This window comes from Scardinius erythrophthalmus (genome assembly GCF_964197995.2).
Source record: "Scardinius erythrophthalmus genome assembly, chromosome: 3".
NCBI lineage: Eukaryota > Metazoa > Chordata > Actinopteri > Cypriniformes > Leuciscidae > Scardinius > Scardinius erythrophthalmus.
Genome location: NC_138223.1, coordinates 47,057 through 70,000, shown reverse-complemented (window position 1 = coordinate 70,000; position 22,944 = coordinate 47,057). Strand labels below are relative to the sequence as shown.

At 41.2% G+C, this 22,944-nt stretch overlaps 1 protein-coding gene across 1 annotated transcript in view; it reads left to right on the top strand.

Annotated features, from left to right (window-relative positions):
* cep97 (centrosomal protein 97) overlaps positions 1 to 10,007 on the top strand; it is a 24,171-nt gene extending 14,164 nt beyond the window's left edge. Inside the window, exons 9-11 of the mRNA XM_081360607.1 lie at positions 1,383 to 1,986; positions 2,230 to 2,305; positions 8,953 to 10,007. Of these exons, the coding sequence (XP_081216733.1) occupies positions 1,383 to 1,986; positions 2,230 to 2,305; positions 8,953 to 9,381 (1,109 nt within the window). The 3' untranslated portion in view covers positions 9,382 to 10,007. The remainder of the gene's footprint in view (positions 1 to 1,382; positions 1,987 to 2,229; positions 2,306 to 8,952) is intronic.
* The last annotated feature ends 12,937 nt before the right edge of the window (positions 10,008 to 22,944 follow it).

Below are 22,944 nucleotides of genomic sequence, written 5' to 3'. Positions count from 1 at the left end.
CCCTTTGGTATCCAAATGTGACAGGTATGGTCCACATAAAGAAGAGTCTGGACTAGTCGGCTACGAGTGTGAGGATGCTGGAGATTTATAGCCTTTCTCACAGCACTTGATATAATTAAACTTATCAATTTGATGGCGGATCCAGACAGGTTCAAACGACAATCACCAGCTGGAGTTCACCCGCGGTAAAACACAGAAGACTTCGGAGTGGCTACAGAAACAGAGACTGACACCGGCTCATGCGAAAACAAGGAGAATATCGGAAGGGTGTTAAATGTAGTCACGCAATCCTGATGTTACTAACATTAACAATTTGAGAACAAAGTATAATTTGCACGGTTTGACGTGAAATGATGAGCGATCTTTAGATTTAATCAGCGAGATTTACTGCAGTGCTTTTTCCCCTTAGTGTGTCAGAACAGAAGTGGATGTTACTTGTTCAGATTTTCACATTTTCCAGTGAAAATTCTTATGTTGCTCATACTTCCAAAAAGTATAATCTGTGCTTGCGAATGCCAGGATCCACACCGGCGACTGACAGCCGCACATTCTCCTCAAAACATTAAATCATCCGCGCTGTGCCGTGCCGAGACACAACCCACGTAAAGTTGATCATTCCGCAAATAACTTCAATTGCAGATTTCGAACAGAGATGACGACAAAGAGGAAAAACTACGGACTGCAGCTTTAATGACTGTACGGATATGTTATTTACAAGTGTACAGTTATGGTAGATCAAGGGCTTCACGCCTGCTTAGCCCTGCGGTTTTGTCTTCATTACACTTCATCACACTACACACGTTACATTTCAACACGGTAGGAACTAGCGGGCCAGACGCTCGTCGACATTACCAGACTGACAACACAACTGCTTTGCTAACTAGCTCGGGTGAGGGGAATTAGATATTAGTTGTATTATGTATTAGTTCATACGATCATGAAAAAACCTGGAAAAGTCATGGAATTTTAAAATGGCAATTTCCAAAGTTTTGGAATAAACCCAGAAAGTTTTGGAAAAGTCATGGAAATTTGTTTCAAAATATGTATATAATAGAGTATGTTTAAGTGGCAATATTGGTTAAACAAAATACAATACTGAAGTTCATTCGATCCGTCCGACCTCGGCATTAATCATGAATTTTTAAGTTAAATGAGACAAAATTATCTCAGTCATTTGCCCGGTGCAAGTTGACATCAGTGCTAGTTTTATGGGCATGCTTGCGTTATTGACTGATCTACATGATTCTTTTTGTGATTCAGGTGCTAAATATGCATGACAACACTGGGCTTTTAGCGACCACAGCTCGTTCTCAGTGAATCTGCTCTTCAGAGTCTTCAGAGCCATTTCTCCTGTCGTGATTCTTCCTCCATTATGATTGCAGATGTGGATCCAGGTGTTCAGGTGAACTCGTGGATGTGCGCTGAGTCTTCTTCACCTGTGGTCTCTGCGGTCCGGCTTCCACTCGCTGATGAGGACCGGATGATTGTGGAGGATGTGACGGATGAAGAGATGCATCATGGGAGTCTGCTGTCCTCTGAATCTGCCTTCTTACCCTTTAACCCTGCGGTTCATCATCCAGCATCAGCTCCTGACAGCGGGGAGGAGGAGTTTGAGGATTCACTGGCTCCTCCCACATCAGCTCAGCCCCACCCACCAGGGGAGGAGTCAGGGGGCGGAGCTATCCTCGCCTCTCGCACAAATGGATTGGCTGGTTTGGAGCAGCTCAGTCACATAGACGCGCAGTTTAACGGCGATGCTGTGTTCAAGAACGGGTCTGTTGTGGATTGTGGGAAGACTGTGGAGGATTGTGGGAGGACTGGGACTGGGATGCAGTGTAAAGCACATGACGCCGCTGTGAGGATCCAGGCCTGGTGGAGGGGTCACCACACACGCCACTGTCACACACAGGCCAGAGAAGTGCGAGCCGAGATACGCCTGCGCAGAATGCAGGATCACATCGTCCACCTGACCGCAGAACTGGACAGGTGAAACTCCTCACCATTAAACACTTCATATGTCAAACAATTCCCAAAGTCATTTTCGGACTTTGTCAGAACGATTTACTGAATAAAGACTAAAGGAAAGATTTGAAAAGTTGTATCTTATAGATCCTGAATCATTCTTGTATTTCTGTGAATCGCTGATTAGTTTAAACACTGAAACTGCTTCAACTATAACGTAAGCTCAAACAGTGTAAAGTATTTCCAAGTAACTATTATGCTTTGCAGGGTGCGTAAGCAACAAGAAGAAGACCGACTGCAGAGACGTGTGCAAGAAGAAGCAGTGAAGTTCCTGTGGAAGCAGGTCAGTATCATGATGGAGACTCACACTCTCTCAGCCATCTGGGGAACAAACGATGACCAAGAGAATCTGGCCAGAATATGTGAAGTATCGTCACATGCCCAACATGACAGGGTTAGAGATCAGAGAAACACAAACTACTGACGAGTGAGAAATTGAAATGGAAGAGGACACATTATGTTAAAGCTAAATATATTAGCTAGTCCATATCAATTTATAAATAAATATCGTGTTTGTCTTGACTGTTTTACATTAAGGAAGCTTTAATCTGGTCTAAAAGGAGGGTAATAACTATTTAAACTCAGAACAGTATGTCATGTTGTGTGATAAGTGGGGTAATGTACTGTAATGTAATGTAATCTGTTCATTATTGTAAAATAAACCGTACAGTCCTAATTACCTGGGCTTATTTTGTGATCATCTGCCCTTACAGGATCTTTAGAAAAGACTTGACTTGCAGTGTGTTATTTCTCAAAGTCGTTGCTGCAACATTGTTGACATTTGAAATCGACCCAAAGAAACACACCCCTCTCTTCATGGCTCCGCCTCCAAAGGTCAATCCTCCAATCATAAACTCTGAGTCTTGAACCCAGATACCCTAAACAGTAAACACCTCATTCTCCAGCTCGACTCTCACTAGCTCACACACGAGTGGATGTCTGTTTATCATAGCAGAAGCACAACAGAATAATGCTTCACGAAAAATAAAGCAGAGATGATAAACGAACGACAAGCACAGAAAATAACATACATACACAAAGGTAAATACAAACAAGAGTTGGTTGTTAGTTGCCAGCTGCACAGCAGCTCCAGACACACACTGACACTCAAACCCAGTGTAACTCAGTGTAACCCAGTGTTACTCAGTGTAACTCAATGTAACCCAGTGTTACTCAGTGTAACCCAATGTAACCCAGTGTTACTCAGTGTAACCCAATGCAACCCAGTGTAACCCAGTGTTACTCAGTGTAACTCAATGTTACTCAGTGTTACTCAGTGTAACCCAGTGTTACTCAATGTAACCCATTGTTACTCAGTGTAACTCAATGTAACCCAGTGTTACTCAGTGTTACTCAGTGTAACCCAGTGTTACTTAGTGTAACTCAATGTAACCCAGTGTTACTGAGTGTAACTCAATGTAACCCAGTGTAACTCAATGTAACCCAGTGTTACTCAGTGTAGCTCAATGTTACTCAGTGTTACTCAGTGTAACCCAGTGTTACTTAGTGTAACTCAATGTAACCCAGTGTTACTCAGTGTAACTCAATGTAACCCAGTGTTACTCAGTGTAACCCAATGTAACCCAGTGTTACTCAGTGTAACTCAATGTAACCCAGTGTTACTCAGTGTAACTCAATGTTACTCAGTGTAACCCAGTGTTACTCAATGTAACCCATTGTTACTCAGTGTAGCTCAATGTTATTCAGTGTTACTCAGTGTAACCCAGTGTTACTCAATGTAACTCAATGTAACCCAGTGTTACTCAGTGTAACCCAATGTAACCCAGTGTTACTCAGTGTAACTCAATGTTACTCAGTGTAACCCAGTGTTACTCAATGTAACCCATTGTTACTCAGTGTAACTCAATGTAACCCAGTGTTACTCAGTGTAGCTCAATGTTATTCAGTGTTACTCAGTGTAACCCAGTGTTACTTAGTGTAACAATGTAACCCAGTGTTACTGAGTGTAACTCAATGTAACCCAGTGTTACTGAGTGTAACTCAATGTAACCCAGTGTTACTCAGTGTAACCCAATGTAACACAGTGTAACTCAATGTAACCCAGTGTTACTCAGTGTAACTCAATGTAACACAGTGTAACTCAATGTAACCCAGTGTTACTCAGTGTAACTCAATGTAACCCAGTGTTACTCAGTGTAGTTCAATGTAACCCAGTGTAACCCAGTGTTACTCAGTGTAACTCAATGTTACTCAGTGTAACCCAGTGTAACTCAATGTAACCCAGTGTTACTGAGTGTAACTCAATGTAACCCAGTGTTACTGAGTGTAACCCAGTGTTACTCAGTGTAACTCAATGTAACCCTGTGTTACTCAGTGTAACTCAATGTAACCCAGTGTTACTCAGTGTAACCCAATGTAACCCAGTGTAACTCAGTGTAACCCAGTGTAACTCAATGTAACCCAGTGTTACTCAGTGTAGCTCAATGTAACCCAGTGTTACTCAGTGTAACCCAGTGTTACTCAGTGTAACTCAATGTAACCCAGTGTTACTCAGTGTAACCCAGTGTTACTCAGTGTAGCTCAATGTAACCCAGTGTAACTCAGTGTAGCTCAATGTAACCCAGTGTAACTCAATGTAACCCAGTGTTACTCAGTGTAGCTCAATGTAACCCAGTGTTACTCAGTGTAACCCAGTGTTACTCAGTGTAACTCAATGTAACCCAGTGTTACTCAGTGTAACCCAGTGTAACCCAGTGTAACCCAGTGTAACTCAATGTAACCCAGTGTTACTCAGTGTAGCTCAATGTAACCCAGTGTTACTTAGTGTAACTCAATGTAACCCAGTGTTACTGAGTGTAACTCAATGTAACCCAGTGTAACTCAATGTAACCCAGTGTTACTCAGTGTAGCTCAATGTAACCCAGTGTTACTCAGTGTAACCCAGTGTTACTCAGTGTAACTCAATGTAACCCAGTGTTACTCAATGTAACCCATTGTTACTCAGTGTAACTCAATGTAACCCAGTGTTACTCAGTGTTACTCAGTGTAACCCAGTGTTACTTAGTGTAACTCAATGTAACCCAGTGTTACTCAGTGTAGCTCAATGTTACTCAGTGTAACCCAGTGTTACTCAGTGTAACTCAATGTAACCCAGTGTTACTCAGTGTAACCCAATGTAACCCAGTGTTACTCAGTGTAACTCAATGTTACTCAGTGTTACTCAGTGTAACCCAGTGTTACTCAATGTAACCCATTGTTACTCAGTGTAACTCAATGTAACCCAGTGTTACTCAGTGTAGCTCAATGTTATTCAGTGTTACTCAGTGTAACCCAGTGTTACTTAGTGTAACTCAATGTAACCCAGTGTTACTGAGTGTAACTCAATGTAACCCAGTGTTACTGAGTGTAACTCAATGTAACCCAGTGTTACTGAGTGTAACTCAATGTAACCCAGTGTTACTCAGTGTAACCCAATGTAACACAGTGTAACTCAATGTAACCCAGTGTTACTCAGTGTAACTCAATGTAACCCAGTGTTACTCAGTGTAGTTCAATGTAACCCAGTGTAAAGGCCCGTTCACACCAAGGACGATAACTATAAAGATAACGATAAAGATATAATTCTAAAAATCGTTCTCCATATTAAAGAATAACAGAGTTCACACCACAACTATAACGATAAAGATATGAGGAACGATATCGTTGGGATCACTTTCAGAACGATTTTTTTTCAGCTGTCAAACGATAAAACACTGACAGTCAATCAGAATCCATTCTAATTTAAAGGTCTCGCGCATTTAAAATGGGGCGCGCGCGCGCGTGCTTAGAATAAAAAGACCGTTATCGTTCGTTGGTGTGGACGCATATATAGTTATCTTTGTCGTTATCTTTATAGTTATCGTGCTTGGTGTGAACGGGCCTTAACCCAGTGTTACTCAGTGTAACCCAGTGTAACCCAGTGTAACCCAGTGTAACTCAATGTAACCCAGTGTTACTCAGTGTAGCTCAATGTAACCCAGTGTTACTTAGTGTAACTCAATGTAACCCAGTGTTACTGAGTGTAACTCAATGTAACCCAGTGTAACTCAATGTAACCCAGTGTTACTCAGTGTAGCTCAATGTAACCCAGTGTTACTCAGTGTAACCCAGTGTTACTCAGTGTAACTCAATGTAACCCAGTGTTACTCAATGTAACCCATTGTTACTCAGTGTAACTCAATGTAACCCAGTGTTACTCAGTGTTACTCAGTGTAACCCAGTGTTACTTAGTGTAACTCAATGTAACCCAGTGTTACTCAGTGTAGCTCAATGTTACTCAGTGTAACCCAGTGTTACTCAGTGTAACTCAATGTAACCCAGTGTTACTCAGTGTAACCCAATGTAACCCAGTGTTACTCAGTGTAACTCAATGTTACTCAGTGTTACTCAGTGTAACCCAGTGTTACTCAATGTAACCCATTGTTACTCAGTGTAACTCAATGTAACCCAGTGTTACTCAGTGTAGCTCAATGTTATTCAGTGTTACTCAGTGTAACCCAGTGTTACTTAGTGTAACTCAATGTAACCCAGTGTTACTGAGTGTAACTCAATGTAACCCAGTGTTACTGAGTGTAACTCAATGTAACCCAGTGTTACTGAGTGTAACTCAATGTAACCCAGTGTTACTCAGTGTAACCCAATGTAACACAGTGTAACTCAATGTAACCCAGTGTTACTCAGTGTAACTCAATGTAACCCAGTGTTACTCAGTGTAGTTCAATGTAACCCAGTGTAAAGGCCCGTTCACACCAAGGACGATAACTATAAAGATAACGATAAAGATATAATTCTAAAAATCGTTCTCCATATTAAAGAATAACAGAGTTCACACCACAACTATAACGATAAAGATATGAGGAACGATATCGTTGGGATCACTTTCAGAACGATTTTTTTTCAGCTGTCAAACGATAAAACACTGACAGTCAATCAGAATCCATTCTAATTTAAAGGTCTCGCGCATTTAAAATGGGGCGCGCGCGCGCGTGCTTAGAATAAAAAGACCGTTATCGTTCGTTGGTGTGGACGCATATATAGTTATCTTTGTCGTTATCTTTATAGTTATCGTGCTTGGTGTGAACGGGCCTTAACCCAGTGTTACTCAGTGTAACTCAATGTTACTCAGTGTTACTCAGTGTAACCCAATGTAACCCAGTGTAACTCAATGTAACCCAGTGTAACTCAATGTAACCCAGTGTTACTGAGTGTAACTCAATGTAACCCAGTGTTACTGAGTGTAACCCAGTGTTACTCATTGTAACTCAATGTAACCCAGTGTTACTCAGTGTAACTCAATGTAACCCAGTGTTACTCAGTGTAACCCAATGTAACCCAGTGTAACTCAGTGTAACCCAATGTAACCCAGTGTAACTCAATGTAACCCAGTGTTACTCAGTGTAGCTCAATGTAACCCAGTGTTACTCAGTGTAACCCAGTGTTACTCAGTGTAACTCAATGTAACCCAGTGTTACTCAGTGTAGCTCAATGTAACCCAGTGTAACTCAGTGTAACTCAGTGTAGCTCAATGTAACCCAGTGTAACTCAATGTAACCCAGTGTTACTCAGTGTAGCTCAATGTAACCCAGTGTTACTCAGTGTAACCCAGTGTTACTCAGTGTAACCCAGTGTTACTCAGTGTAACTTAATGTAACCCAGTGTTACTCAGTGTAACCCAATGTAACCCAGTGTAACTCAATGTAACCCAGTGTTACTCAGTGTAGCTCAATGTAACCCAGTGTTACTCAGTGTAACCCAGTGTTACTCAGTGTAACTCAATGTAACCCAGTGTTACTCAATGTAACCCAGTGTTACTCAGTGTAACTCAATGTAACCCAGTGTTACTCAGTGTAGCTCAATGTAACCCAGTGTAACTCAATGTAACCCAGTGTTACTCAGTGTAACTCAATGTAACCCAGTGTTACTCAGTGTAACCCAATGTAACCCAGTGTAACTCAATGTAACCCAGTGTTACTCAGTGTAACTCAATGTTACTCAGTGTTACTCAGTGTAACCCAGTGTTACTCAATGTAACCCAGTGTTACTTAGTGTAACTCAATGTAACCCAGTGTAACTCAATGTAACCCAGTGTTACTGAGTGTAACTCAATGTAACCCAGTGTTACTCAATGTAACCCAGTGTTACTCAGTGTCAATGTAACCCAGTGTTACTCAGTGTAGCTCAATGTAACCCAGTGTAACTCAATGTAACCCAGTGTTACTCAGTGTAACTCAATGTAACTCAGTGTTACTCAGTGTAACCCAATGTAACCCAGTGTAACTCAATGTAACCCAGTGTTACTCAGTGTAACTCAATGTTACTCAGTGTTACTCAGTGTAACCCAGTGTTACTCAATGTAACCCAGTGTTACTTAGTGTAACTCAATGTAACCCAGTGTAACTCAATGTAACCCAGTGTTACTGAGTGTAACTCAATGTAACCCAGTGTTACTTAGTGTAACTCAATGTAACCCAGTGTAACTCAATGTAACCCAGTGTTACTGAGTGTAACTCAATGTAACCCAGTGCTACTCAGTGTAACCCAGTGTTACTCAGTGTTACTCACGTGTAACTCAGTCAAGAATCGAAGAAACCTCTCGTCTGTTTTCAGGCCTCCCCACTTTGCTCTCTCCAGCGCGGTAAACCTGTTCTAATATTAATCTGTGTCCTAAAGCTCTTTCCTGATTAATCTGAGAATCGCATGCATTTCGAACCGAGGTTGCTGGTCAACTATAACCCTTTCCTTGACATCGCGATATTGAATATATTGTGCAGCCCTAGAGACGAAACTACAGAATCTCTACCCATTGACACATTTCTACCGCATATCGACCCACCCTTAGTCGTAGGGATAATAAGGGGTTTTGTTTTCGTTTTTTTGCAAAATACACTTTATGGCAGATAATGAATATTTCTGACTTTGTTTATCCAACAGCTTCAGGTTGTGCTGGAGTGGCAGTCGTCTGTGAACGAGAGCTCTGCATTCAATCCCAGCATTCCTGCTGTCGCTCCGGTCAGCACTGAGATCTCCAATTCGGAGTCAGGTTTCCATTCCCTGGGAGAGAGACAGGCAGCGCCGGACACCAGCCGGATCTCACCCGGACCCCCAGCGCCGGACACCAGCCGGATCTCACCCGGACCCCCAGCGCCGGACACCAGCCGGATCTCAGCCGGATCCCCAGCGCCGGACACCAGCCGGATCTCAGCCGGATCCCCGGTTCTCTCGCTCGGGTCAGGGACTCGGGCCGCTGGAGACAGTCTGTTACAGCAGTATCTCTCATCCGTACAGCAACTGCAGGAGGAGGAGGAGGGAGACACAACATCTGATCTCTCTCCTCAGGGAAAACAGGAGCGCTTTTCCTGACCGGAGCTGGACGTTTGGGCATCACAGGACATCAGACTGATGAGACCCCATGCCTTCGTGGATGAAGCTTTGGCTTTTCTTGGCTTTTATTTCCATATTACTTTAATGTCATCCGTCAAACACTCTGATTGAACAAGATTGTGTGTTTAACTCAGCAATGACTTTTATATGACTGGCCACTGCTGCCTTTCGTCTCTCTAACAGTGTAGAACATGCATTTACACGGTTGGAATATCAGTATAAAGCTTTCTGTCAGAAGTCTTTGACGTACTTCACATATTCACTTACCCAGAGTGCCGAGCTCTTTCAGTCCACTTACCAGTCGACTGGTTCCCTTAAACGTAAAGTATGGACGACCCAACCAGAAATAGCCTTGAACTGTAGAGGAGCATGTAGGTGTGTGGAATAAATGTGAATTTATGTGATAGTTTGAACCTGTTGGGAGTGTAATAGCCTTTATCATAAATATTCGTATGTGTGCATCTGGATATTTACAGTATGTGCTGCAACAGCTGTTCTGTGTGGCATATGCAATAAGTGTTAATTTATTTCACATTTTAATTATTTTTTTCTATGTCATATATTTACCAAAACCTTTTTGAAAATAAAGTTTTACTTTCCTTCACCATTGTGGTCATTCCCATCAACAGGTTAGAAAGAAAGCATGGTTTGTCCTGCACCAAAAGGTGATTGATTAATAACATCACAGACGTTACAGTGAATAAACCCGAGTGAACACTGCTGACTCTACAGGACCAGCTCTATGATTCTACACTCGTCTCCCGTGGCTGATGCAGAGGTCAGAGGTCACACACTCTCCATCTCCAACCCGATCCTGATCCTTCCGGCGGGTGAATATCCGACAGGCTGCGGGTCCGATGGCGTTTCAGGCTGAGTATTCGGAGCATGTGTGGACATCTTCAGTGTCTTCTGAAGGGGTTATTCTAGACTCCACTGCTGCTTCAGTGTATATCTAATGAGGGATTATAATCAAGGTATTAATCAATATTTTTCCTTCTAAATATCACATGAGTTGAATGACTCCTCTAGGCTTGTGAGATTTCACTTAGTTCTAGAAGTTTCCAGTGTGATCACTGACATGTTCTGCTCATGTATCCTCTAATGTCTGTATGAATGACGGAGAGGAGACTGAGGGTCCGGCTCTGATGCCAGGAATGCAGTGACAGTGCTTGCTCATTTAGCCCGGCTTCCAGAGATGACGTATGGACTTCTTCAACATGTGTCAATATATACGTCTGTTCTTCTGGGGTACAGCTGTGGTCACAGGGGTCATTGATGTCTATAGTTTAAGGGACCATTTCGTAGCTAAAGCTTTACTTTACTGCGTTAGATTAAAGTGTCCTCTCCTTGAGAGAAAGAACGCATTATCTTGATGTTTTGAGACGACTCTCCTGTTTATAGTTAGAGCCTGACCAAATCCAATCTTGAAGAAGCTGTTGTGTGTGTGTGTGTGTGTGTGTGTGTGTGTGTGTGTGTGTGTGTGTGTGTGTGTGTGTGTGTGTGTGTGTGTGTGTGTGTGTGTGTTATAGGAGATTGACTGAGTTGTTGTTCTGGACATGTTGGCGCTCAGCAACACAAATCTGCGACCTGGAAGGTCACGACGTGCCTCACTTCAGGGTCCGAGTGTCAGTCGCCTAGTCGATGGAGAAATGCTTCAGTCTATCTGTATATGTGTGTGTGTGTGTGTGTGTGTGGTGAAGGGTATAACTGCTGTGTGTGTGTGTGTGTGTGTGTGTGTGTGTGTGTGTATGTGTGAGTGGTGAGGGGTATAACTGCTGTGTGTGTGTGTGTGTGTGTGTGTGTTGTGAAGGGTATAATTGCTGTGTGTGTGTGTGTGTTGTGAAGGGTATAATTGCTGTGTGTGTGTGTGTGTGTGTGTGTGTGTGTGTGTGTTGTGAAGGGTATAACTGATGTGTGTGTGTGTGTGTGTGTGTGTGTGTGTGTGTGTGTGTGTGTGTGTGTGTTTGTTTGTGTGTGTGTGTGTGTTGTGAAGGGTATAACTGCTGTGTGTGTGTGTGTGTGTGTGTGTGTATGTGTGAGTGGTGAGGGGTATAACTGCTGTGTGTGTGTGTGTGTTGTGAAGGGTATAACTGCTGTGTGTGTGTGTGTGTGTGTTGTGAAGGGTATAATTGCTGTGTGTGTGTGTGTGTGTGTGTGTGTGTGTGTGTGTGTGTGTGTGTGTGTGTTGTGAAGGGTATAACTGATGTGTGTGTGTGTGTGTGTGTGTGTGTGTGTGTGTGTGTGTGTGTGTGTGTGTTTGTGTGTGTGTGTGTGTGTTGTGAAGGGTATAACTGCTGTGTGTGTGTGTGTGTGTGTGTGTGTGTGTGTGTGTGTGTGTGTGTGTGTTATGAAGGGTATAATTGCTGTGTGTGTGCTTGTGTGTGTGTTGTGAAGGGTATAACTGATGTGTGTGTGTGTGTGTGTGTGTGTGTGTGTGTGTGTGTGTGTGTGTGTGTGTGTGTGTGTGTGTGTGTGTGTGTGTGTGTGTGTGTGTGTGTGTGTGTGTGTGAAGGGTATAACTGCTGATCTCTGTAACTGTAAACGGGGCGGCCTACGAACTCTGTGAGTCTTGAAGCTGAACTGTGACAAAGACATCAAAATGCACGCACTAATTAAGCATGCCATTGCTCCGTGTGTGTTCACAGAACTCCAGAGGGATATTGGAGGTGCTGAATACTCCCTTGTTATTTATGAAAGCGCAGACATTTCATCTGTCAAGCAACTGTGTGTGGTAATCCGCTACTTCAGTATGACACTGAACTAAGTTGTGTCCACCTTTTTGGGTTTAATAAACTTGGAGGGTGAAACAGCAGAGGCCATTGACTCCGCTCGGACCCGTTTTCTACAGAGTATTGGACTGGACATCAAAAAGTGCATTGGATTCGGTACAGATGGCTGCAGTGTCACGGTAGGGAAGAGGAATTCAGTGTACGCTTCTCCAGAAGAACCCAAATCTCCAGCTGCTCAAGAGTGTGTGCCAGTCCATACGGCTGTGTGTGAGCAAGGCAGTGGAGACCCCCCCGCGCAACCCTAACGCTTGGTCTCTCATTCTCACAACTGGTTCCCCCACAGTGCTCTTCGCCGCCGTGAGTCTGCAAAGATCTACAGCCTCATCAATCCTGGTGGCTTGTACAGATGTCAGGGACACGGTGGCTTTCCATCCATGATTGCTGTTCGCGCATACCCAATCAGTGGGATGAACTGAAGCTCCACTTTCAGCTAACCAAAGATCACCAGAGATGTTAAGATGCTGAAATCCTGCACCAGATGTACAGTGATCCTGTTAACAAACTGTACCTGCTGTTTTTAATGCCTTTTCTACAAGAATTCAACAGGATCAACAAGCTGTTCCAGCAGGACGGGGGCAGTTGGAGTGTCTGCTTCTTTTCTTTCGCTGCCTCGTCTCCAGAGTGGCGAGACCTGGAATGATCCCCACATCAGATGAACAACTGCTTGCCATTGACATACCAGACCCCAGTGTTTCGTTACCTGTGGGTGCAGCAGCAGCGGCTCGCCCATAGAGGGCGCTGGGGCGCCGACCTCCCTGTCAGTTTTTTATTTTTATTTAATTTTTTATTTAATAATAAGAACGTTGATGTGTTTGGTCACTTCTAAATTCATTGCTGTTAGATACCATTGAATATACTGGGCTAAGCTAGGTACTATCAGAGTGTCACCGCGCCCTAGAGCGATTAAGTGCACGCACTGAGATGAGAGAGGTATGTATCAACTCGTCTTAGTTAAGGGAATAACATAGTTTAATATGAAAAAATGATGGAGTATCCCTTTAATGTTTTCTGTGCTTACTTTTCTACAATTATGTATCATTGCATAGGTATGTGATACCATTATGAGCCATGCCAAGGAGAGGTTTTCTTTCACCAATCATCTCATCAGTGCCACTCTGTTGCAAGGAGACTTGTTCCCACAACACAGCAGAAAGTTCCCAGATTCAGCACTAGGAACCACGGTGGATGCCTATCCCATGTTGGACAAAGTCAGACTTAAAACAGAACTGTCCCTGATCTATGAAAATGAGGACTTCCAGGTAGGGCTGCAACTAACGACTATTTTAATAGTCGACTATTCACCGACTATTGAATCGATTAGTCGACTAATCGAATAATTATAAAAAAATTCTAAAATTTAGCATGAGATTGCTTTAATTCTGTGGAAAATGATAGTAAACACAAGAAAGAAGGGGGTACTTCAATGAAAAAAGCATATTTTATTGAACTTTGCTGCTGATAGGCCGATTCATACTAAAAGTAAATAAAAATGCCCTGTCTAAAACCAATTAGGCACAGTGCTCTGTCAGTATAGACATAAATGCATAAATAAAGAAACTATCATTTTTATAAAGGACAGGCACATTTGTTTTATAAGAAAAAATAAATTAAAATCAAGTAAACATTTTCTTCCTGTAAACCAGGGGCAGGCACATTAGCAGCAATACCTTTGCAAACCAAGACTGCTTTGCAAACCATGCAGGCAATCTTTTTATTCGCCGTATCCAGGCTAAAATGCTCCCAAACCTTAGATGTTTTGGTACGCGCAGCTGCTGCGTTGGACGCCGCCATTTCTGTATGTTATCGCTCAGCAGAGAAGCTAATGCGCATGTGCGACTCTCGGCAGAGATTGTAATGAAGAGAGATGCCTCACTCGGTCGGAAAAAACATGTCTGGCGACAACTTCGACAATGAAATTCATTGTCGACTATTTCTATTATCGATTTTTTTCGACAACGCCGACGAATCGTTGCAGCCCTACTTCCAGGGTTGCAGTGGTGCACTGGCTCTCTTTCAGGTTGTAATGGAAAATAACCTTCAAGACACATTCACCGAAACTGTAAGTCTTCTCAAGATCCTCATCACCACACCAATGACAACAGCAGAATCAGAGAGATGCTTCTCTACTTTAAAGAGGATAAAAACTTTCCTTAGGAACACGATGGCACAAGATCGCCTCAACGCTCTGGCTATGCTCTCTATAGAGAAAAAACTCACACGGGACATTCCAGATTCCAACACAAGGGTCATTGAGAGATTTGCCACTCAGAAAGATAGACAAGCAAAGTTCCTGTACAAATAAGAGTTCTCCATCCCCTTCCCTCTCACTCTCCCCCGCATTCACTTACACATTCACTCCATCTACCTCTCATACACAAATCTAACTGTCACAGACACCATATGTTAGTCTCTCTCTACTCTCTCTCTCTCTCTCTCTCTCTCTCTCTCTCTCTCTCTCTCTCTCTCTCTCTCTCTCTCTCTCTCTCTCTCTCTCTCTCTCCCATCTATCTCTCCAACTTTGTAAAAATGAATACACTATATTTACTCAAAATTGTGGCAACAGATTACAAGCAATATTATTTATAAAAAAAAAAATTAATTTAGTAATCTAATTAATTCCTTAAAAGTTAATCATTTAAAATGAGAAAATGTACAAAAAATTGTTTTAAACAAAAATATCTGAATTAAGAATTCTTTCTTTTTTTTTTGCCAACATTGAAGACAACTGATGTTAACAAGCAGAATCACTGAAGGAGAAAACCATAATTTAAGTCACCATTATGGATATCAGAGTGTGTTTTAGTTGGGCTCTTGACCCTTAAATTATTAACTTTAAGTTTTGCTTGGCTGCTGTACATGAGTTATAACAGCCAGATGAACAAATAGAAGAGGTGATCTGATGGTGTTGGTTGTGTTTTAACATAATCATTATTTCACAATCATTTGACCTGAATCACTGAACTCATATACAGTCCAATTTCTGAGTTAGGTTAACTTTATTAATTATAGCAGCACTGGCCTTGTACGGCATAATATTTTTAACTTTTACAATGTAATCCATTTTACGATGTTATAAAGCATGTTGCAGTGCATTCTGGGTTCATATATGAACCCAGAATGCACGGCAACATGCTTTATAATTGTCCCCATTGTTGAGATTCACAGGCTGATTCTTGATGTCTGTGTCTCTCTTTTTTGTATAAGAGAAACTTTTTAGAAATTATTTGGATTACATTGTAAAAGTTAAAAAATATTATGCCGTACAAGGCCAGTGCTGCTATAATTAATAAAGTTAACCTAAAGTTGGACTGTAAATGAGTTCAGTGATTCAGGTCAAATGATTGTGAAATAATGATTATGTTAAAACACAACCAACACCATCAGATCAGCTTTTCTATTTGCAGTGTTGGGGAGTAACGGAATACATGTACCGCTGTTACGTATTCAGAATACAAATTATGAGTAACTGTATTCCGTTACAGTTACCATTTAAATAGTTGGTATTTAGAATACAGTTACATTGTTGAAATCAATGGATTACATGATGATACTTCTCTGTTTCACGAGTTTATTCACTCTCTAAAAAAATTAAGGCAACTCCATGCATTTCCCAGAAGCCCCAATATGAAAAAAAAATAAAAAATGCGCGGTTTGCGTGATCAGTCACAATGGAGTCGGAAGAGGAGCAGCGGGAGCAGGAGGGAGAGATGGAGCCGGAACAACAGAGCAGGGCAAGAATGCGTTTCTATCTTGGAAATTCAAACAGCATTTCACATTAAAGAAAGAGAAGGGAGAACGAAATATAACTGTGCAGTGCAACCTCTGCTTGCCAGCAACCAACCTCCTTTCAGCGTCGTCCAAAGACTCCACCTCAAACCTGAAGAAGCATCTTAAAGTAGGCCTACGTTTTTTTTCCAAATACGTGCAGTCAAAACTTGAAATATAAATTCTCAGAAAATGCATTTAAACCAATAGTGAAACGTCTGTATATATCCATACTCCCTTAATAAAGGAGTCCAGACATTAGAAAAATATCGGTCTACATGCGTTTTATATTAAATATGAGGGAAATAAAACATGCGTGACACAAAAATCTTTAACTTTTAGGTGCCAATCTGTGAATTACACTGCGCAAACCAAAAGTAATACTAGGCCTACTCACCGGATGAATAAGGGTTGGCTCTCCACAGAACATAAAATATTTATTTTATTTTATTGTTCGTATTCGCATTTATGAGGGAAAAAAACAATGTTACAGTCGTGACAGTTCTCCGTTACGGACGTGAGCGCTCTGAAAGCGGCACTAAAATACTGCTTTAAAACTTTCACAGAGACCTCAAACAGAAAGCACAAAGCCTTTCTTTAAAGTGAATTTCGCTTTGTATTAATTGTATCTTAATTTTAATCAATATTTCATCAACCAATTGCCTGGATTTAATAAGAAGTAAATATATAGCAGACAATAATCACGGAGGCGCCAGCGCGTGAACTGGAGCTGGTCTCATAAAATGAACGCCCGTTTCACACATACTCTGTTTGCAGTGCGTATGCGGTGCGTATTTTTTCTCTCCCGTAGCCATGTTAACAGGTTAGAGCTTTCACACTGCAGTCCGTTTATCCGTCCCAGGAGCGGTGTGTATACAGCAGTGCAACGATAGTTTCCGCACCGAGTCTATTTCTGCTGTTCTGCAAACCCTGAACTAAAGTGACAGCGCATGTTTCGTGGTCAAAATAAACACAGATTGAGCTGGAAATGTAGTAATTTCACCATAAATGCATATAATTAAATAAAATGTAGTAATACCATCATAAATGAATTTAATTAAATAGGCCTACTGTTTTTTTTTTTTTTCTGGTCATCTTTTTATTTTTAGACCTGGGTAAAACAATGAAAACTAGGCCTACTGTTTACTTTAACAAGGCGAAATAATGAACAACACTCGTCTGATTCATGGAGGTTGAAAAACAATTTATTTGTGGCATGCAAGATTTAGCCTATTGTATTAATATTTAAATGCAAAAGAAAAGGCATGAGAGGCGGCTGTTTTTGTCAATTTTAAGTTTTAATTTAAAATGTTTGTGATTTTAATAGCCTACATGTTAAATATGTTACCACTTGCTTGAACAACCTAATCTATATATAAGCAATGCATTGATTAATATGTTGTTTAAATTGTTTAAACTTGAATATGTCTATTAAAGAGTGTATATGTGTAGGCTACAAAGAAAATTGCACCGCTGACAAAACTTTTTTTAAATAAAAGTTGCTGAAAACTTCTGGATTTGAAATACAAATATTGTGTATGTGTTTGTGGTATCAGTGGATCAGTTACGCACTGCAAACACATCATATGTGAAAGCACTATAGCGCGTGCTGCTCTCCTGTACCACATACGCACCGCAACACGCAGCGCATACGCACTGTATGTGAAACGGGCGCTCAGCGTATAAGGTAGTCGGCCCTACTTGCCTCACAGACATGTCTACTTTTAAACAGAACAATTCAACACGAAAGAACTGCTCTCTGCATATGTAATCCGTATAAAATGTGCATTTATCTTTGGCGCGTTCACTACTGCGAAGATCGCGAGTCAGCATCGTCAACTTCATCTTTGTAGCCGACACTGACAAAGAAAACACTTGTTTAATAAACAATTAAAATATCTCCTTTCTATATTTGACATATTCATAATTATTACTTTTGCCGGTTCTTTGTGACAGCTTTTAGGTGCTTATTGGCATACGCGTCACCACCGCATCACCGCACCCCCACCCCACAAGAATAGAGGCCTATTTATTAAGCAGGATTTGATGTCCGACACTTATAAAATGCAATTCAATGTGGAAGTAATCCAAGTATTCAGAATACATTACTCAGATTGAGTAACGTAACGGAATACGTTACAAATTACATTTTTGGGCATGTATTCTGTATTCTGTAACGGAATACATTTTGAAAGTATCCTTCCCAACACTGTCTATTTGTTCATCTGGCTGTTATAACTCATGTACAGCAGCCAAACAAAACTTAAAGTTAATAATTTAAGGGTCAAGAGCCCAACTAAAACACACTCTGATATCCATAATGGTGACTTAAATTATGGTTTTCTCCTTCAGTGATTCTGCTTGTTAACATCAGTTGTCTTCAATGTTGGCAAAAAAAAAGAAAGAATTCTTAATTCAGATATTTTTGTTTAAAACAATTTTTTGTACATTTTACTCATTTTAAATGATTAACTTTTAAGGAATTAATTAGATTAATACTCAATTCTAATTTTTTTAATTTAATCAGTAATATTGCTTGTAATCTGTTGCCACAATTTTGAGTAAATATAGCGTATTCATTTTTATGCTGTCATTCTCTTACTCACTCAGTCTCTCTCTCTCACTCACAGTCACACACACCACGTTTCACACACATTTGCCATTAAAATAGTGATCTCAATAGGAATGTAACAGTATGTTTGCTTTGCATTTTTTTGTTTCGAAGTTCTGAGCTGGATTACTGTGTTTCATACTAGTTAAAATGTTAAAATCATCTTTCTTCTCATACTTGGTGTTCTTCAAGAATGTTGTCCCACCCTTTCTTTGAGAGCCTTCTCTCTTTCTCTAGTATCGACACAGACTGTTATCCATTATCCTATTTGTCTACAGTGAACTTTTAAAGATATGTAGTCTACAGCTGGGGATTGATTAAAGAACTAGATTGTTGTATTCCCTATTATAATTTATCGTTATGGGTTTGCACTTTTTCTATCTGGACACGGAGCATAATAAACTTGCAACTTGTTCATTATTATTACCTGTGAAACTGTTGATTTCTACATGGCAGTTCAATTAATATTGTCTTTTTAGACCATTGGTATTGACTGGTTTGAGTTATTTTATTGGTATAAGCAAGGGACATGGGTGGCCTAAAATGCACCAGAATGCAGGAAATCACATCTATGAAATTAAACATTTTCTGGGGGAGGAGCCCACGCACAAACAGCCCCACCTAAAATATTTTTCACCAGCCGCCACTGGGGTGCAGTCAATTATGGGGTCACCTTCATGATGGCATTGGATGAGGCAAGAATGGAGAGCACGGCTGAGAGAAATATGAAGAGCAGGTGCCGTGACTTCTTGGTGGAAGCGGGCAGAGACTCCAAGCTAACATCCAGATATGGAAATCTATGACTGTGTTCAGTCCGACGGTCATCCTGTCACAAACTAAACCACAGCTCAGCTCAGTCTCAATGCTGAAGCTCTACTCTGGTGATCTTGCAGCTCTTGAAACACAGTATCAGGGTGTTGCATATCTCCCATGGACAAACAAGGAGGACAGCAAGGCAGAGGCCTTTTGGGTTGAGTTGGGTTAGGGTTAGGGTTACCCTAACCCTAACCCTTTTGGGTTGAAGTGCTCAATTACAAAGACAGCAGTGGAGACACTTTCAAAACACTTGCCCTCTTTTCTCTGTCATTGCTTGTGATGCCTTTGAGCAATGCTGACGTAGAACGAGTGTTCTCACAGATGAGCCTGGTCAAGTCCGAACTGAGGAACAGAATGGGACAAGAAACTCTCAGCAGAATACTACACATAAAATACGGACTGAGAAGGCTTACGCTGCAAGGACTTTGCCCCAAGCCTAGAGATGTTCCTGCGCTTCAGTAGTCGCATGTACTCTGTGAGCGGAGCATCACAGAGCAGGGAGACGGATGCAGATGAAGACAGTGAAGATGGATTTTAATTAAGGTAAGCACTGTTACTGTATCTTTTTTATTAGAGCCAGGATATGATGCTAAGAAGGAAAGTTGTTTTTGATGAATGATGATAATCCTCAAAGTACTGTAATATTTAATGGGATTTAGGGAATCCTAGGTCTCCATCTTCTAGTGTTATAGCTGAAGTATAATTTGACCGTATCCCTCATTAGAAAATCTTACCTTTTCTTTCTGCAGCACAAGCTCTGGCCTCTGCACATGAAGGGATCAGCAGTGGAGGTATGCAGATACACCTGAAGATACACCTGAAGACATCAGAACAAGGCCATGCTCTACAGAGACTGGAACTGCTACTCTGTCCTGTCCTGTGGCATTTTAAGCTCATGACACCTCTGGATGTAAATTGACAATCTGTACCCACAGTTTAAAACCTGTCCCCACGGACTGTAAAACCGTGCACACAGTTTATTTATTTTTCTCTTCCCAGAACCTAGTGGGGCTCCGTAGAAAGAGTCGCTTGTTTGGGGCTTGTTTTCACAGGCCTGAGGGTTGTTCCATAAAAGACGCTTAGAAAAGTAGGGATTAAACTCCAAAACCCGACTTGAATAACCCTAACAGATAAGTTGGGGCTAAAGCGGTTTCATAAATGGTAATTCAAGTTCACGCAATCCCACTAATTTGATCCAGGTTTATCTAGTCTAGATAACTGCGTGTGCACTAAAGCATGGATACCCGACGCGAGCCCGACGGGCCGGGTTCGGACAGATATTTAGAAATTATGTTCGGGTTCGGGTTGGGCTCGGACATCAGCGCGATATCAAGCAATTGAACATTTTATAAAAATGTCAATAGCCTCTGATGCAAAGGTTCGTTTTTGTGATTAAAATAAATTAAAAATATTACCCTAACATTCGTCTTCCTGTGCGCAGAAATTTATGTAGCTGTGTCAACGAAACACGTGCACAATGCATATTAAGCTACATGTGGCAGCGAACGCAACGATGGAAGACGTTAAAAAGAAGTTGGCCTCAGGAGATTTTAAAACCACCGAAAATGAAGGAAAGTCTACTGTGTGGAGGTATTTCTAAATAGTTGTCAACGATAGTGATGAACCTGTTGGTTATGTTAAATGTAGGGCTTGCGGAGTTCTCATGAAATATGACAGCAAGAGGACCGGGAATTCCGCCCTGCAGCGTCATGTGGATAAAGTTTGTAAGTCACCTGGGCTACTGCAGCCGAGCATCACTTCCTTTGCTAGTAGTACTTCAAGAAAAATCCCTCAGCAGGCCAAACAAAAAGTGACTGAAAAATGCGTTGAGTTCTGCTGTAAAGACATAAGGCCATTTCGTTCCACTGAAGGAGGGGGTTTCATTGAGTTGGCCCAGCAGCTTATTAACGTCGGTGCTACATATGGTTCGGTGGCAGCGCAGGACGTACTGCCTGACCCCACCACTGTGTCAAAGCGGTGTCGTGAGCTGGCAACAGAGAAACGCACAAAGCTGGTTGAGCAGCTAAATGACATTCTGACCGAGGTGAATTCGATCGGAATGACAACGGATATCTGGACGGAGGACTACCACCAATTAAGCTACTTGACCATCACTTGCCATTTCGTGACAGGAACATTTAAAATGATAAGCACCGTATTGACAACCGTCACATTCCCACTGGACGAGGCTAAGACAGGGGAAAATATTAGGAGAGAAATCATCAGACTTCTAACGGAGTATGGCCTGGATAAGAGTCTGCTGAATAAAGTGGTGTGGGTGACAGACCAAGGCTCAAACATCATCAGTGCCCTCAGACCATATTGAAGACTTGACTGCCAAGGTCACCTTTATAATACGGTGATGCGACACGCCTTTTTAATTTTGTTCTGTTAGTTTGGGCCATTTTTGGTAGGCCTATGTTAATTTAATTTCAATTGGCTATAGGATTGTTCATCTTGTGCGCGCCCATAGTTCGAATTACAGCCCCCCCAAAGGGACAGAAATATCAGTTTTGGGGGGGGGGGGTCAGATACTTTTTCTGATATTGTGAAAAAATATAATTACAGTTACAATACAAGTCAACTCCTATTTTCACTGTAGGAACATTTTAATGTAAAGCGATTTCAGACACCCCTATTGTGGACCGTACCATTTTTAACCACTGTGGCGCTAGAAGCAACGGAGATAGAGAACGACTTCAACTTCTCAAGCAAGTGTCAACGTTGAATGACAAAACGCTTGTTTCATAAAGAATCATTCTTTTCAACATTCCTTATTTGTATATTCAAAAATATTTAAAATAATCTAATTTAATACAGTTATAATTTTTCAATGTAAATTATTTAATTTTATTGGTAACAGCCTAGTGTCTAATTATTTTAATTGAAAATACTGATCAAATTTAAGATTTTGAAATGAAAGATGGAGCATACATTTAATAAAATTAGGGGAAAATGCCCTTTATAAAGGTACAAAAAATTATTCTGAGTGTTTTCCAACAGTGATGTAATGAAACATTGACAATTTAAGCTTGAAGGGAGTAAAGCCTCTGTTTAGGCTATTAAGGAAATGTAATTTTGCCAAAAGAAGAACTTTTATTTTAAATAAATGTTCATTTTAAATCAGCCTACTTAAGTGTGATATGATACCACATTATCATGCTTAACACTGAGAATTTGAATAATTGTAATCTGATGATCAGATGCAGATATCTAAATCAAAGAATATAGGCGGTTTGCGGGTGGATTATTTATTTTTAATAGTGGATTTGGGTGACTCAAAGTGCACCAGATTAATGAATTTATCTTTAAAATGTACACAATTTTCATACGGGGGGCATGCCCCCGGACCCCCCTAGGGATACCAAGCTCCACCAACAAAAACATGTGGGAAACACATTAGGCTATATGATGATCTACGTGAAAAAGGCTCTATGTGATGGGATTTATCTGACCTTGGTGACGCGAGGCTGCTAGCAGACGGTCGGTTTAGCCAGTCTGTCTGCTTCCTGACATGAGCCCCAGATTGTCATGTTTGAGCTCTAAGACTATGTGCCATAT